General features: G+C 48.7%; 1 protein-coding gene across 1 annotated transcript; it reads right to left on the minus strand.

Annotated features, from left to right (window-relative positions):
- Positions 1-381: 381 nt before the first annotated feature.
- LOC108123921 (uncharacterized) lies at positions 382-9,192 on the minus strand. Its single transcript, XM_070283072.1, has 5 exons — positions 9,089-9,192; positions 1,050-1,227; positions 879-995; positions 664-819; positions 382-594 (listed from the first exon to the last, which is right to left on the minus strand). The coding sequence occupies exons 2-5, from the start codon at positions 1,224-1,226 to the stop codon at positions 490-492; spliced, it is 555 nt and encodes a 184-aa protein (XP_070139173.1). The 5' UTR covers position 1,227; positions 9,089-9,192; the 3' UTR covers positions 382-489.
- Between the last annotated feature and the right edge of the window lie 6,581 nt (positions 9,193-15,773).

Consider the following 15,773-nt stretch of genomic DNA (forward strand, 5'->3'; position numbering starts at 1 on the left):
ACTGAGAAAAATGGTTTCATTCTCAACTATTATTTTATATACAATTCCAATGAAATGCCTGAAATTTAGAGCCCATGATAGTACAAACCTTGGTCCTTAAGATCTCAAAGATACATATTTAATGGAGACTGTACTGATTTTTTTGGGGACACTGCGGATTTCCCTTTTGGCTTGCAGTTTCGTCCTTTTTTCGCCTGCTCCTTGTTTTGACTGCCTCCTGTTTTTACTTGCTTTATTTTGAATAAAAGTTTATCAATAAAATTATGAAAGAAAACTTTTTAATTTGACGCACAATAGTCGTAGACACGAGTCCGCATGCGTTTGGGGACACTTTCCCCATTTTATTCAATACAGATACAGATACAGATACAGTCGAAAAAAAAAACCATTAAATAAATAAAGTTAAGGAATAATAGAAAAAATGGAGGAGCAGCCTATCACAGAGACAACTATCAGGCACTTGGGGAAGGGGCGTGGCCCGGCTCAGTGTCAGCCCTTGAGACTTTTCAGTTTGTTCTTCTTCTCGACGGCCAGGCTGTTGGCGAACTGCTTGTCCGCCTCGGCCTTGTACTCGGCCAGGTTGTACTTGGTGGCCTGGAAGGGGAGTAGAGAGAGGCGTTAGTGGAAAGACGTGCATCCTCGGCTGGAGGTGCCACTACGTACGTTGAGGGCCGTGCTGAACTCGCTCATCGCCAGGCGCTGGAGGCCCCGGAAGTTCCTCCCCAGGATCCGGCCCAGCTCGTACCTCGAGATGGAGAAGGACTCGGTGGTGGTGGAGGGTTCCTCGCTTTCACCTCCGCTTTCCTCGCCGCTGATTGACTGCGGGAATTCGATTTCGGTCAATAGTGTTTATTAGGGGTTACCTCAGAGGATCTTACGGTCTTCTCGGTGGTCACGCGAGGACTACTCGTCGGCTTCGCTGGTCCAGGATCGCTGAATTGCTCGTTCACCACGTTGTAGACGTCGTTCAGGGTGTTCCGGGTGTCCACATATTGCTTTTGAAAATAATAGGATTAGGATTCAAATAAAAGGATTCTAAGGATGCTTACGTCTACTATGAGGTTCTTCGTGATGACCATCTTCTGGAAAAAGTCCCAGAAGATGCCGCGCTTGTGCCGGACATGGGGCGAGTCCTGTCCGGGGCCTTGAGCCAGTGCCAGGCCTACAAGGAGACTGGCCAGCAGTAGACTGAACGCCATCCTTCTCCCGTGTCCTCTGAAGTGCATCCTGGAACCGGACACAAAATACGCGTGCTTGTAGTTCTTTAAGTGATTAATTCCTGGCAAATTGCTTCGATCCCCGACAGAAGCTGTCGTCGGCCAGAACAACAGGACATAGAAGAGGCACGCCCCCACGATGCATAAATCATGTTCAGTGGCAGCCCGAAAAGGGGCCGCGAGGGGGTCATACACACAGCAAGGGCAGAAAAACGAAATTGAAATGGAAATGGAAACGCGAATATGGCGAAAGCAGACGTCAATAATATAGGGGTGTCCAGGGCGGGGAAATGCTGAAATTGTGGCGACAGTGGAGCGCGGCCAGTGGGGGACAGGGTTTTGTTCATAATTTGGGGCATCTCTGTGTCCCTAACTTCTGAAATCACCGAGTTATTTTTTCATAATTGCATCAGAGCGGAGAAACAGTAGAGACCCCCCTTGGAGACCCTCCCAAGAGCCCCGAAAAGAATGCATCAGAAAATGAAAATTTAAAAAGCGTAGCCCCCTTTTTTGCAGTTGAAACAAAAGCCCCCTCGAAAATTGTGGAAAAATCGTTGTTTTTATAATGAATGTAATTAGGAAAATTGCCAAAGTAGCTTAATAAATTTTTACAATTTAATTGCATTTCTGTGTGACCCCCCTCTCTGTCTCTCCCTCCCCCCAGCGAGCTGGAGAAAAATATTCAAATGGCATTTAGGGTTTCGGTTTCGGTTTTGGGTGTCACCTGTTCGTGCATCGTGTGTGGCGCCGTTTAAGCCCCTCGGGGTTAGAAAGAGTTAATAGGGAGCCGCGACAGGGAGCCCCGGGCTCTATGGCCCCAAATTGTCGGCTTAATTGTTTGCCCATAATTTGCAATGCATTCCGAAACTAATTTAAATTATTTCAATGCCAAAGGAGATGATAAAAATGTGTTTTTATGCCCGATTATGTTGCATTTGGAAATGCAATGACCTTTTCGGCCATAAAAGAGACAAATAATACTATTTTCACAACATTTTCCTAATAATACTCGAACAATAAAGTCCCAAAAAGGTTCGATTTAAATTATACTTTTGGGGAGCTCGGAGCTCCTCTCTATGGATACTGTCCTTATAGTCGGGCAGTGCATTAGATCCTTTGTACGGGGACTATTACCGACCCGCCTTCCCCCATTGCCCGGGCAACCAATTTGGGAGTCAGCCCCCAACCCCACCCCACACACGTACTCTCCCCGGGAGCGGACAAGTCAATTGCCTTTCCGTAGACAATCGCTTGATGCTTTAATGCTACTCAAGTGCTCCAAACTCTTTTGCCAGGCGAATGATGATACAACAACTGCCATAAAAGTACCAACAACACTATAACGGGAATTGGAGAAAACGAAAAATAAAAGAAACTAGGGGTAGGGAAGCAAAAAATGAGAAAGCAGAGCGACAATAGTACTTGAAGTGAAAACTTTTGCTTTTTCGAGAGCGCCACCTCCTCCCCAGCTCTCCCTTTATCTGTGCTATAAAATTGCACACACCCACACACACACACATACTCTCAGGCAGGAGCATATGCATATCCTTATTTCTATAGATTGACTCTTGGAGCGCAAGAAAGAGGAGGAGGAGACGGAGCGCAAGGAAGGATCTGGAGAAGCTGCTATTGCTGCATCAAAAAAATAAACAAACATTTCATTGAGTTGAGTTGAGCTGGGGAGTTTTTTTGGGGTTTGGAAAAGGGAGTATTCACTCTGGAGCTCCCATAGCCTTTCAGGCAAAAGGAAAGCCCCTTCCCGTCCCCCGTCTTTCCTAGCCCCTTTCAGGACATGACCAAAGTGATTGCTTAATTGCCAAAATTCATTGCTCAGATTGATGGACTGAGAAAAAGGATGGAGTGTGAACTCCTTCGAGTATTTATCGAACAAGGGTCTCCATAACGAAGGATAAACCTCCACCAAAAGATATAAGGACATTTGAGAGTCGGGCTTAAATAATTTCCCTTTCGCGCCGTACTTTGTATTATATTTCCCTGGTGGTGTGCCCGAAGGAAGTTTCTTTTCCCCTCCTTCGCTCTCATTCTCTCCACACTCTCGTTCTCTCCACACTTTCGTTCTCTTCACTTTCTCGTTCTCTACACACTTTCAGCTCTTTTCGATCGCAGTCGGCACGGCCAACTCGGACTTTGTGGATCGTAACCATCTTATTCCGAAGCGTCCGTTTGGCGGTAGTGTTTCTTAAAGCGACATTTTTTTTTAAATTCAGTTTAAAACGTTAAAAAAAGATATAATTCGATCTAATAAGAATTAAATAAGAATACGATGACAATAAGAAAGTACCAGTGTCCAACCAAAGGTACTCTCGAGTGATTGTGTGGATGTGCCGGTTAACTGTTTTAATGATTAGAAGAGAGTGAAAAAAATATAAACCCCAACCTAATATCCATCAGTTAAAAAATTAGCGATTAAAATACAGTCATACAGTCTATAAGGACATATTAGTTATTTCTATTTTCATTTGTTAGTATTCGCGTCGGTTTCTCCCTCTCCTCCTTTCGCGTATTCGCGTTCGCGTGTGTGTGGGAGGCATTCTCACAGGTGCAGATGCGGAGAGAGAGGACTGTATCTGCACGAACGGGAAGATGGAAAACAGCGATTGAAGTACAGTGCCGTGTAAGTTGCAAGATTTACTTTTCGACGAGATATTTTTTGCTATTTTTCTTTATTTTTATTTGTTTGCAATGGATATATAGAAAACACCCTGATGTTAATTATTAAATACTAGCTGGTGGTATTAGTTGCCCATTTAACGTTCTCTGAGTGCATGTAGTACTGTTGCCAGCACCATCTTGGGCTTCTCTCACCTGCCTCTTCCGCTTCGCAGAGTTGTCATTATCAGTGTCTTGTCCGTATTTGGTGTTGGCTTTACCCCTCCCCGCTCAACTTGAGCATTTTAATTATGCCCTAATGGCGTATAATAGCTGTCCTGCCCGCCTCTCCCTCTCCACCCCCCCACCGACTCTCATTACTCGCGGACTAACGGCATTGCCGTTTTGTTCGTCCTGTACTTTGGACATTTTTTGAGTAGATTTGCCGTTTGGGTTTCTCCTCCCACGCTTCGCCCCCATTTCCGCATCCTTGCCAGTGCTGAGCTCTCCACTGCCTCTCTCCAAACTAGTCCTGGCTTTCTTCAGGTAAATTTGCTCTGGCCCGCAGCTGGAAACCCTTTGGCACACCCTGTAAAGAAGAGCTCGGGTATCAGCGACTATCCTAGCACTCTCTCGCGAAGGATATCGTTGGACGGTGTACCAGCCAATGATAAACTATCCTCTTTGGGTATCTGATAGTCTATTCTGCGAGTCCTTCCCCCTCTACTCTGTGCTCCTGCCGGTTGGCTTCACTCCTCGTCCTTTATCCCATTTCTTCTCTATTTTGCTTACTTTTGTTACCAGTTTTTCGGCAATTTTCGTTGCACTTTTGTGCACGCTTTGATTATTTTATTGCCTCCGTCTCACTGCCACTGCCACTCCCCGCCCCCGTCCCGGCCACTCGCTTGTTCAAACTTCATTTGAAATTAAAACTTTTTCGGCCAAGGACTAGTGGGCGGGGGAGGTGAGCGGGTGTGGAGTGAGGGGGAGTGGTTCCAGCCAACGCATTCTTGATTATGTTTTCCAACTGGCTCATCAACCGGCCAACAAAACTTTGTAATTATATCAATGAGTGGCCCTGGCCGCAGGACGCTGCCGGGGGAGGGGGAGGGAGCGGGAGGGGGTTTCGGCATTTAAATTGGACTTTCGGGCAAGTGAGAACCAAAAATCAATCAATTTGCGTCTCTCGTCTCTCTCAAAATATTTTTGCATGGCATTTCAATTAAATTTGATTTGATTTGATGCAATGCACTGCAATGTGCTCTCTCAAGCTCTCTAGGGTCGTACACTGCGAGGAAACCCTGCTGCCAAGGTGCTCAGGGGGTGGTCTTCGACCTCTTGTTTTTCCCAGTGCTGCTTCCAACACTCTCTGAGCCAGGGGAGGTGGGAGTCCAGGAAAGGAGTCCTGGCCCAAGCAGCTCGAGCTGACGATGTGCCTGGCATATTGTTCATGTAACTAATGACACACATGCAGGAGCTCCACGCACACTCTCACGCACCGACAGAGGTCCTGCGAGAAAGAGAGGCTTAGGCCGAGACAGAGACCGAGAGCGAGGCAGAGGGGGGGCAGTGCGACAATTGCTGCCTAGGATCTCGCCTCATTTTGCATTTGCATGCTAAGTACCAATTAAACGAGACTTAAGAGCGATTTAAATGTCCTCGATATGTCCCTGCGCCGGCAGCGACGCCAGCAGTGCTTTGAGTACCTGTGTGTGTGTGTGTTTGTGTTGTTAGGCAAGTGCATGTGTGCTCGAGTGGGAGTCCCAGGATACACTCCTCTGGAGGGAACAGTGCCCGCTGGAAGTCGAATCCAATCCCATGAGCATATGAGTTCCTTCAGACAGACTCTTCTGAATTATTCTATAATTTATTATCCTTTAATTAAATAATATTATTTTCAATCGGAGGTGCCGCAGCTTTGGAGCCCACTGTGCTCGGTGTCGGTGTGGCAACATAAATTATGCGAATCGATGGCATCTTATCAACATTTGTAACTGCATCGGGACCCTGCGGCACACACAGCTTGGTCACTTTTGTCCTGGACCTGCAGAGTGCCTCCCAGCCCTTGCCCCTTGCCCCCTCTTCCCTCCCCCGGCTTACCAATTTTCCGAATTCGATTCCAGTTTCGGTTTCAGAGTTTCGATTACTGTTCTGCCGGTGTGCCTTTGCGAAATTATCGAGTTACATGTGGCAGCATTTTTGGCAATTTTTGTTCATTACACGCACGCACCCTTTCCTACAGGATAGGGGAGGGGAGAGGGGAGGATGTGGAGCCTGGAGGTCGCACTTGGCATAATGTAATGAAAAATAAATAAATCCAACGTGCCCATAAACCCGAGCAGTCATAAAATGTGCGTTTATTGAAATTAAAGCCTGCTCCGGTCAGGGGGGAGAGGTCATGGGCAAGGGGGATGGCTAGGGGGAGGGGGCTGTCTAAGGTGAGGTGTCGAGTCGGAAGCGATCATAAAACTAAAACAGACACAAACTTGTCCGAGGCAAAGTCTTGAATAATAAATGCTAATAAAGCTTTACGATGATGTTGGAGGGTTCCAGAAGGTATGGCCGGGGAGGAGCAGGGGGCCAGGGCGACCCTAGCTGACCCGAGGACACACACACATGCCGCACCCTGCCCCCTGCCCCCTCCTCCTCCCTCTTACAAGCTGGGAGCCACGTAAAAGTTAAACAACACGAAATTCCATTAAGCGAATGGATTGCCATTCATAACTGTCCTCGGAATTGTGTGTCTGCCCGAGTGTGTTTGGGTGTGTTGTGATAGTGTGTGGGTGGGTGTGTGTAACACAAACAAACCCCGGAACAGGACTACCAGAGTGGCCTGGCAATAAATGGCGAGCATTTATGAATATTCGGCAGACAGGTGAGGGCAGTGGAGCAGAGCTATCCAGAGCAGTTTATGTTTTAAATTCAAGAAGAAGTGGAGTACAAGTTAGGACACATCGGAATGCTTAATGGTTTCGCCCGAGTCCTGTGCCAGCTAATTTAATCCGCCAGGAATCAGAGCTCCGACAATAAACATTTAATACAATCACAGCTTAATAGGGGCGAGCACACATTCCGAGAGGGGCGCAGGACACTCTGGAACACACACACAACCCCACACAAGCTAAGCAAGCCCGCACACAAGCCAGCCCCCCTCCCCCGCCCCGTCCCCGTGCACTTAAATGTGGCACAGAGTGTGTTTACTTGGGGCATCGCATAAAGGTGACCAGACTTAGTGATATATCATTTATTGTCAGCACTGGCCGCGCCCGCCATTTGTAAACTCAACCGGAAAATTGCTTTTCTCAGCGCGTGGAGCTGACCGCCCCGCGGTCAACCCTTGACCCCTGCCCAGTGGATGGCTAAAAAGAGGAAAACACATGGTGTTTGGTTTCCACCGAAGCAGGAATTGCTTGCAATTGTAATTAAATCCGAAATGGAGAGGACTCTGGACTACTTAATTGTTTGGCATTAACATTATTATATGCAGGACCTTCACCAGGAGAGGTGGAGCAAGAGGGGAAGGGGGAGGGGTAGCTGCCTTGCCAGCCCACACTCAGTCAGCCATTGGGGCGTGTACGTGATCGCCGGGGCTAGCTCATAACTTATAATACGAATACGCCCCGTCGTCCTGGCCCGCTACGTGCCAACTGTCAGAAGCCGGCATCCTGCCGCGAGGATATCGCACAACCGAAGGCGAGTCAATAAATAAAGCAAACATATTGATATGAGGAATGGGTGGAATGGGTGCTGTGGTGGGTGGGCTCTGCTCCACTCTAAGCTATTCCCGCAAAAATATGAACTTTCCGTATAATTTTTAATCCCAGCCTCCCCCCGAACCCTGATAGCTCCCAGCTTTCCAATGCAGTACAAACACATCTGATTGTGTCCTGCCAGCAGCTGTCTAGGTTCCCAGCAGGGACACAAGGACAATGAATACGGTATACCGGATCGTACCTCTTTTTGGGGGGAGTGGGGAGGCCCTGCCTCGCAGGTAGTCGCGTCTTGGCCAACCAATTGGCACCTCCATCTACGCATATAATAATCGTAAAATGCGCTCGCGGGAAAAAAACACAATATAAACGAACCCTCAAAGCAAAAATTGAAAACAAAATATCAAATGCTAATCATGCCACAACTATCAAAGGCCGACCTTGACTTTCATGCATAAAACAACAAAAACGGAGGCTAAAACAAACGACGTTGTTGGCCGTTTTTTAAAGGCGGCTCTTACCAAAACTCCGCCGGTTTTTTCTGTTTCTTTTGGGCCCAATATTTTTGTGGTCAATTGGGGATCGGGGAGCGGGGAGTGGTGGGGCCCTGGGGGTCACAGGTAAGACCGATGCGCCGACACTGACAGGTGACAATTGTTAATTGATGAGCGAAGGCCGGCAGCGTTCGTGTTTTTCGGGTTGTGGGCCAAAGTATTGGGGGAATTTGGGGTAATTGGAAAGCGCGAACGATGATTCACGAACGTTTTCGTTCCAAAATATTGCACGTAAACAGGGTTTCTTAATGTCTCTGCTGACGTTTGTTTGGCTGCAATGCACCGGCCCACCTCCCCACCTGCCTGCCCACCTGCCGGCCCCCGGAGTTTCCCAACTCCCATCCGACTGCACACGCCGCGTTGAATAACCAACTGCACTCGCTTCACAGCCGCGGGGGGCTGACGCGAGGGGCGTGGCCAGCGGAGCCCGACAATTGGGTCAAAAGTGTTTACACGCCGCTGCGCATGCGCCGCCGTCGCTGCCAGTCGCGAGTCGCGAACAAGAAATCCAAACAAAGCCTTTCGAAAAGCAATTCGCCTTTTGATCTCTCGGTGCGGAATTTGTCTGTTTATCTTTATGGTGCGTTTCAAGGTCGCCGAAGATTTCGATGGCCGTGTTGGCCTTATCGCCGCCGATATATCTCCCGACCCGTCGAACCCCGAATCTGGAGCAAGGCGATCCGGCTAACGAGCTCCGACTCCAGTTTATTGAGTGGCTCTTATTGAAAATGCATAGTTAATGAGAACCGATTATCGGGCTTGCATGTGGGGTTTAGTATGCAAGCCAGTAGCATGCCACACATGTTGCTCTGCCGGATGGAAACCGAAATTGCCAACTTCCACGGTACACTCGTTAAAATATTTCCTCAACGCACTGGTAGGGGCACAGGGGTCAAGCAGGGGCCAGTCGTCACTGTATGGCTAGTGTGGCCCAATAGGACGCACTGTTATGGAACACTCGCTGGGCACTTGAAACACACAACAAAATAAGACTCACTTTCGATATCTGGAATTCGGAATCACGATCTGCAGTCGAAGTTGGACAACTTTTTAGCCCACTTGGTTTTGGCGCACGCGGAGGAGAACTAAACGCCAAATTGTTTAAACTTTGTGCAGCCTCAAAAACTGACTGCGACTGCGACTGCGGCTGAGGCTGAGGCAGCGGCAGAGGCAGCGGCGGAGACAGCGGGCAAGCGACCAAGCGTATTGGGCCTGAACTCAGTACAGTGGAAGAAATATAAAAAGTAGCAGAGACCAACAAATATTATTCAAACTCGTATGGGCTCCACTGTAGCAAGCCGGGTTTCGAGAAGTGCAGTCGCCGGCTGGAGCTGAGACGCCGACTGCGACCGCGACGGCGACGGCGAAGCTGTAAAGTAAGTTTTGTTGTAACCGCCGAACGGCACAAGCTGCAAAAGCCACGTTAAGAGCTCGGCCGAGGCGGCTCGGAGCTGCCCCTTGGCGTTGCATAACCGCCGGAGTAATGGACACTGAAGTACCTCAGCTCGGTAGCTCAGACCTTGGGCCAGACATGTGTAATGTGGTGTAATTGGCTCGTAAGACTCGGCGTTTTTAGGTACTCGGCACTTAGGATCAGGGTTCTGGCTTCACGGTTCTCCCAAACAATCTGAAACCCCAATACCAAATGGATTGAAAAAACCGACATTTTTATGTAATAGCCACGCTAATTGATGCGCTTTTGCCCGGAGGGGGGAGGAGAGGGTATATGATAAAAAAAAGTAAAAAAAAGAGCAGCACTTACGACCCCATCAAAAACAGCCACAATCACCGGCTTTAATTGCCATTACTTTCATGGCAGTGCAAAAATAGGCAAGCGGAGAAACAAAGCTATATGTTTCGAAAAGTTGGATAAAAACTAAACATTTTCTTGATATGTTTATCACGCCACTAGCAACAAAAAACAGCAGTGGCAGCAACACCAACAGCAACAGTAAAACGAAACCAAAAGTCAACAACGAGCGAGATATAAATAAATAAACAAACAACGCCAGAAAATGAAAAAAAAGACACTCACATTTTCACTCCGGATGCAATGTATGGTAGGTTCGGCACCGACATTTAAAAAACCGGAACCGAATCGGAAAAAGACCAGCCAAACCCGCATAAGCCGCGCCAGATCCAATGAAGAGAGTTAGGAACTCTCGGATACCCATTGGGACGGGTGCTAGTCGATTCTTGGGAGCAACTGCCCCTGACTTTAGAGTCGGATACACCCCCATGCCATACCAGAAGCTCTGGAATCCATCGTCGGTTGCCCAAAACCATCCATAAATTGCGGATCAATCCGGAGTTGGTTCCCCGTTCTGGCCATATTTCTGTGTGATTAATTAAGTAAAGTGTGGATTCGAGCTGAGTCGAGCCGGCTCGGAGAAATGTAAACGAGGCCCAAATTTTCACAAAATGGTCTCAATTAAGCCCGTTGATTCGCCACTCCGGCCCGCCCGCGCCCCTCCCTGCTCCGTCTGCACAAACAAATAAATTTTTATTTAATTAAAATACTGAAAATAAAAGTGGCCACCCCTCCCGCCCGACTGCCCGACGACACATTGCCAGATAAACTTTTATGGCATTAAATGCAAAAATGCCGACAGATGTAGATGCAATGAACTCCGCCCCTCCGGCTGGTCGGGGAGCCGGGCGCCCAGCTTAGCAGCCAATATTTACAGGAACCGTGGAACACATCCGCACTTTGCATCCAATAATGGTTCTCATTACGAGGTGATTACCGGAGGCCAGTACCCAAAGGCACTGCAGGGAGACTAGTTTCGGAGTCTAGTCTCGGGGGGTCATCAACTGAGGACTACTGGCGGGAAATGGATCCCAGCCCACGGTCGCACTTTTTGCTGGTCTGCAGTCTGCACTTTACATATGTATTTATGTATTTATTTTGGCCATAAATGAAATATGCATAGCATAATATGCAGTTGGTGAAATGTCGGTTTTCGGTATTTGTTAAAGTATTTTGAAGGCCTTTTTCATTTCATTGTGCTCACCTGCCACCCGCCACCTGCCACCCGCCACCTACCAACTGCCCCTCCCAGCGCCAGCAGGGCATTTCTGAATATTTAAAATATATTAATTTTCAACAACAGAGCAAAATGTGTGCCAAATTCGAGAATAAAAGCAGCAAGCAGGCCATCCAGGCCAGGCCAGGCCCTTTTTGTTGCACACTTTTCATTAGATTTCGATTTGATTGTCGAGCAAAAAAAAAAGGCTCTTCCTTCCTTCCGATTGCAGGAGGATGCTGTGTGCATTTATTCGATAAATACAGTTTTGTTGGCCGAAATTCTACAAGTCGGATGCTCTTGGAATAGCTCTGTGCAGGTAAATCAGTAAATACAGTAAATATTTCATCGAGTTATTTGTTATGAATGAAAATTCCCAAGTCCTGCCAGGTCTAATTGGGAAATAAACTCAAAATACCTCGAGTCTGCGTTGCCTCGTTCCTGAGACACTTTCGTTGGGCCTTCCAGTCCTTCCAGTGGACACCTGTTGGTCCTTTTCCCGAGCCGATTCCACCACAGCCGTCCGACTCCACCACACCATGGTGAGGTCCACCAGCAAGGACCTTTCGCTCGACTTTAGTCGCTGCTGAGTCCTCGGAGGGGCAACAGTCGCTTGTGCGGTGGCTTCCCTTTGGTGGCGAAGCACGAAAGGGACTGCCATGCCCCTGCTACTGCCACTGCCACTGCCGGCCAATGAAAGTATAATTTTATTGCCCAGTAAAAATCCATGGCATGGATAAAAACGTTCGTTCCGCCATACATTTCCCGCCGCCGAAAGGGGACATCTAAAATCTCCATATACTCGCCCGGAATGGCGTCGAGGCAAGTCGAATTTAATTTCACGCCTTGCTAGCTTATGCTCCCCGCCCCGCCCCTGCAAAATATTAATAAAAAATAAATCGAACAAAGGACGCCCTGGGTACCGTTCGGGGAGAGGAAGTGGCTAACCCGAATTCCATTACAATTTATGGCAACTGGCGTAAAATCAAGTAAAAACTATCTAGACCCGTACTTCGACCTCCGGATGAGTTTGCTAATCCAACTGGGGTGTCACTCCTCCTCGGCCTTCACTATCAGGATCGCGGGACTCTTTAAAGTCCTTGCAGATCTTCTTTGGGCCAGTGTCTTGGTTTCTGGTAGGCCTGTTTGGTGGGTTTGGGATGAGAACGAAACTAATTTTTATTTATGCGCCGAGGGCCCGGGCTGAAGGGGTAAGTGCCATGGGCGGTGTTCCGGGGGAAGGACGAACTACACCACTACAGGCGCAAACACAAGCACACGCAAAATGGTCCCCCATTATGGCGGAGCAAATTGCATAAGAGCACACATGTAGTCGAAGCTGAGCCATAAACAATGAAATTTGTTGCTCACTTTTATGAGTTCCTTTCCTCAAACGCCAGGCACAAGTCCTGTAGTCCTGTAGTCCTGTAGTCCTGGATAGAGGATACAGTCAGAAAGGAAAGGACGGGGGACATCAACATACTCGCCTGTTGGCCACTGATTCCTTTTAGCCAATTTTAGTGTCTTACAATTTTCCGCATTGTCTCCGTTTTCGTGCTTATCCTTTCCCTTTCTTCCTGCCGTGGAGCCCCCTCCCCTTCCTCGGCTCCTTCCCCATCCCCATCCCCGTCACTGTCACTGCTAAGCTTAAGTTGTAGCAGCGTTTTTGCGAGGTCCTTGCTGCTGGCCTTGCTGCCGTTTGGCTAAAAGCATCTTTAGCGCCGGGCGGAAAACCATATCAACTAACAGGACAATGCAGAGGAAGGGCGCGGAACCGGGAGCGCAAAAGGATACTCCTGGAGATGGCTGCGTGTCGGATCAAGTGTCTTCGATAGTTCCCGATTGAAATGCGAAACTTTATGAATATTAATTTGTGGAGGAAACAAGTTGTGCCTCTGAAGTGTGTCCTTTGGAAGGCCCCGAATATTTGCAGCCCCCGCCCTGTGCAAATCAGCTAAATGCTCTCATAAAACTGCACTTACAATTCCCGGCCTGGGGTACGCCTCCTCCGCTGTCGGGAGGCGTGTGGCCTGATCCGAGGCTCCAGTCCAAGCTCTCTGAGAATCATTTCCGCTGGGTCCCAGTCGTAATCTTCTGCGTTTAGTTTATTGCTCGCCATTTGTAAAAAAGAGGCGCCACGGAGGACAGTGCGGGAGGGAGTCTGTTCAGCTGCTCGCGGAAATTTAATCACCTCGAGTGCCGGAGAGCGCAAGGACGGGGCTCTTGGAGGGTCAGCTCAGGTGGCCTGTGGTCAGCAGCTTACACACTTTCGAGATGGTTCTTCCAGAGGTCGTAACAGTACACTTTGCGGAACTATTAAATATTATTAAGAACTGTACTGCGATTTCCTAGCCTTCACCCGAAAGTCCTGCTGCAGTTGCAGGCCTCTTCACTGGACCACTGCCCCCTGGCCCCACTGGAGGCTCCGCAACTTTTGTCAAGCGCCGCGACCACGTTGCAATGTTTCAGCATGCCACATGCACAAATAAAAAAGGGTTGCTCTCGAAAATGCTACCGATGGGGAGCCGGAGAATGCCCGGAAAACACAAAGAGTATGCACGGGGGTCGCCGCCAACTACACCGGCAATTTAATTTCCACTTCATTAGGAAATATGCACATCCTTGTGGGAAGCACCAGGTTATGAGACGAAGGACTATCATGCTCGCTTTGACAATTACTGCCTAATATACTCAATTAATTGGCTGGAGGATGGTGGACTCTAAATATTTTTTCAAGTGCCTGTTAAGCTGGCAGACTTGCTGACTTGCCCAACTCCCTGGCCGGCTTCCTTTTCGCTGTCTGTCTGTTTCGGAGGATATTCGCTCTTAGCGAAAATTGCATTTGGCCAAATGAGTGGTGGACCTACATGGGGAGAGCGGGAGGGAGAAGCCTCAGAGAAGGCAACAGAGAAGCCCCGAGGAGTGGAAAAGTGGAGGAGCGAAAAAACCAGAGTCCAAGACGACTCTTAATATTTCATCCTTCAAGCTCATTTGCACTTATGCGAAGGACCAGAACAATGAGCGGGCCATACGCCGTGTAATCATAAGAAAACGTAGCCCCGAGCTGCTGCTCCTGTTCCTGGCATACACTGGAAGAAAAGACTGCTCTCGGGGTGTCTTGGCCTTTGTTTTTAATCTGGAATTTACATTTGGCTTGAACCTCCGGGCCCTGAGCCGGAGTATTTCTTGTTGTCCAGACTATCATGCTGGACATTGTGGGAGGCGCAGGATGGCACTTGTAGGTAGCACGTTGCACGTTGCAGGTTGCAGCATGGACGTTTACCTGAACGGCACCTGCTGCGAGTTATTTATAGCCACTCGAGGGCATTCCTTTCTCCACCGCCCGGAGGGTAGCCACTCCCGTCCCGTCCTCCCGTCCCACCCACTCTCTAACTCTGTTTTGCCAGCCGGACTCTGCCGGACTCCAGTCCTTCGTCCTTGTGCAGCTATTACACATTACCGGAAGCATTTGAATGTGTTTATGTGTAAGCGTCTATCGCTCCAGGACTCTACTGGCCCTCTTCCCCTCCCCCCTTTGCCGGCAGAAACTAAAATGTTTCCGTTATTTAGCTAAAGAAACACTTAACTTTGCGCCAGGATCAGCCAGGACGTCAGGTGCCGTAAAAAAAGCAGCGTTGGGCGCCAGAGGAGCTAGAGCCAGAGGTAACTAACACTTTTTTTGGTGTTTGAAGCGTTAATTTGCTTTGGATTTTACAGAACTTTTCACCCCATGACCTTTTTCCCGTGTGTGGGGGTGTGCCAGAGAATGATTTTCGCATTAACGCTTGCCATTTCAGCGCCCCCCATCCGCCAACTCTGTGGGGAAAGCGTGCAGCGAGTCAATCGAATAAGAGCGGGCATTTAAGATTTTAAATGCCATCCTCCGCGAGGAACTGCCTCGAATATTGGCCTGAGAAGGAGATGGCCAATACGGAGTTTGTTTAGATTGGTTCCTCCACCCAACCACTTATGGCCTTCCCCCCCGTGTTGAGGATTCGAGACCCCCGACCTGGCCTGGCGCTCCTTCTGGAAGTCAACTTTCATAATTAAACGGCCAAAGTCCAGGAGTCCTTCCCCCGCACCCGCACCCCCTCACACATGCATACATAAAACAATTTAACACTTAACGTGGCCAGGAGCTGAAATAAAAAGCGCATAACTCATGAGAGGGGGCTGAGGGGGGCACAGGACTCCGGGCGGGGGGAACGGCGACGGCTACGATGGCGACGGCGCCATAAATTTCAAAAACAGCTACAAAACAGGAAGCAGCAGGCGGAGCAACAACAACTACACCAAAAACAAGGACCAACAAGAACAACTCAAGTGTAGTGTGCATCGCGTGGGGCAGGGAGTGGGAGTGGGAGTGGGCAGGGAGCTCTAAAGAAGGACCATAGCGGAGGCAGGGACAAGGACAGGGGTAGGGGACTCGCCGCAATGGACTGCAAAAATATTAACTACCTTTTAGCAAAAAGCGGGCCAAGCTGACGTCAAGTTTTGTAGAAAATTATGTTTTACAATGGAAAAATTGAATTTCAGTTTATTGTTTTCTGTTCCGCGTCTGCTGGTTCGTTTTTCTCGCGTTTTCTTTTACGATTAACTGTTAACTGCAGGCTGCCTTTTCCGCCCACTTTCCATGTTCTCCTCGGAGCAGGATAG

This window comes from Drosophila bipectinata, chromosome XR, assembly GCF_030179905.1.
Source record: "Drosophila bipectinata strain 14024-0381.07 chromosome XR, DbipHiC1v2, whole genome shotgun sequence".
Lineage (NCBI taxonomy): Eukaryota > Metazoa > Arthropoda > Insecta > Diptera > Drosophilidae > Drosophila > Drosophila bipectinata.